Here is a 242-nt window from a genome sequence, read left to right as displayed (position 1 = left end):
TGCTGATAGCTTAAACCAAACCGCTCCCTTAGAAAAGCACCAGAAGCAAATGTGTCTGCTGCTGCTGCTGCTGCTGCTGTTGCTGCTGCTGCTGCTGGTGGTGCGGTTGATGCTGCTGTTGGTGCTGCTGCTGTTGCTGCTGCTGCTGCTGCTGCTGCTGCTGCAGTTTCCATTTCCTCCTCCCCCAAATCCGCTGCTTGCTGCTGCAGCAGCTCCTGCTCCTGCTGCAGCTCCTGCTGCAC

The 242-nt window shown here is 57.9% G+C and overlaps 1 protein-coding gene across 1 annotated transcript in view; it reads left to right on the top strand.

The window, feature by feature from the left end:
- Positions 1–242, top strand: part of EMH_0068470 (uncharacterized protein) — a gene marked incomplete at both ends in the record, with an annotated part of 876 nt that overhangs the window by 344 nt on the left and 290 nt on the right. The window contains one exon of the mRNA XM_013498744.1: positions 3–242. Coding sequence (XP_013354198.1) covers positions 3–242 — 240 coding nt within the window. The remainder of the gene's footprint in view (positions 1–2) is intronic.

This window comes from Eimeria mitis, genomic scaffold (genome assembly GCF_000499745.2).
Source record: "Eimeria mitis Houghton genomic scaffold, Emh_scaff3684, whole genome shotgun sequence".
Classification (NCBI taxonomy): Eukaryota; Apicomplexa; class Conoidasida; order Eucoccidiorida; family Eimeriidae; genus Eimeria; species Eimeria mitis.
This window is presented reverse-complemented; position numbering and strand designations above follow the sequence as displayed.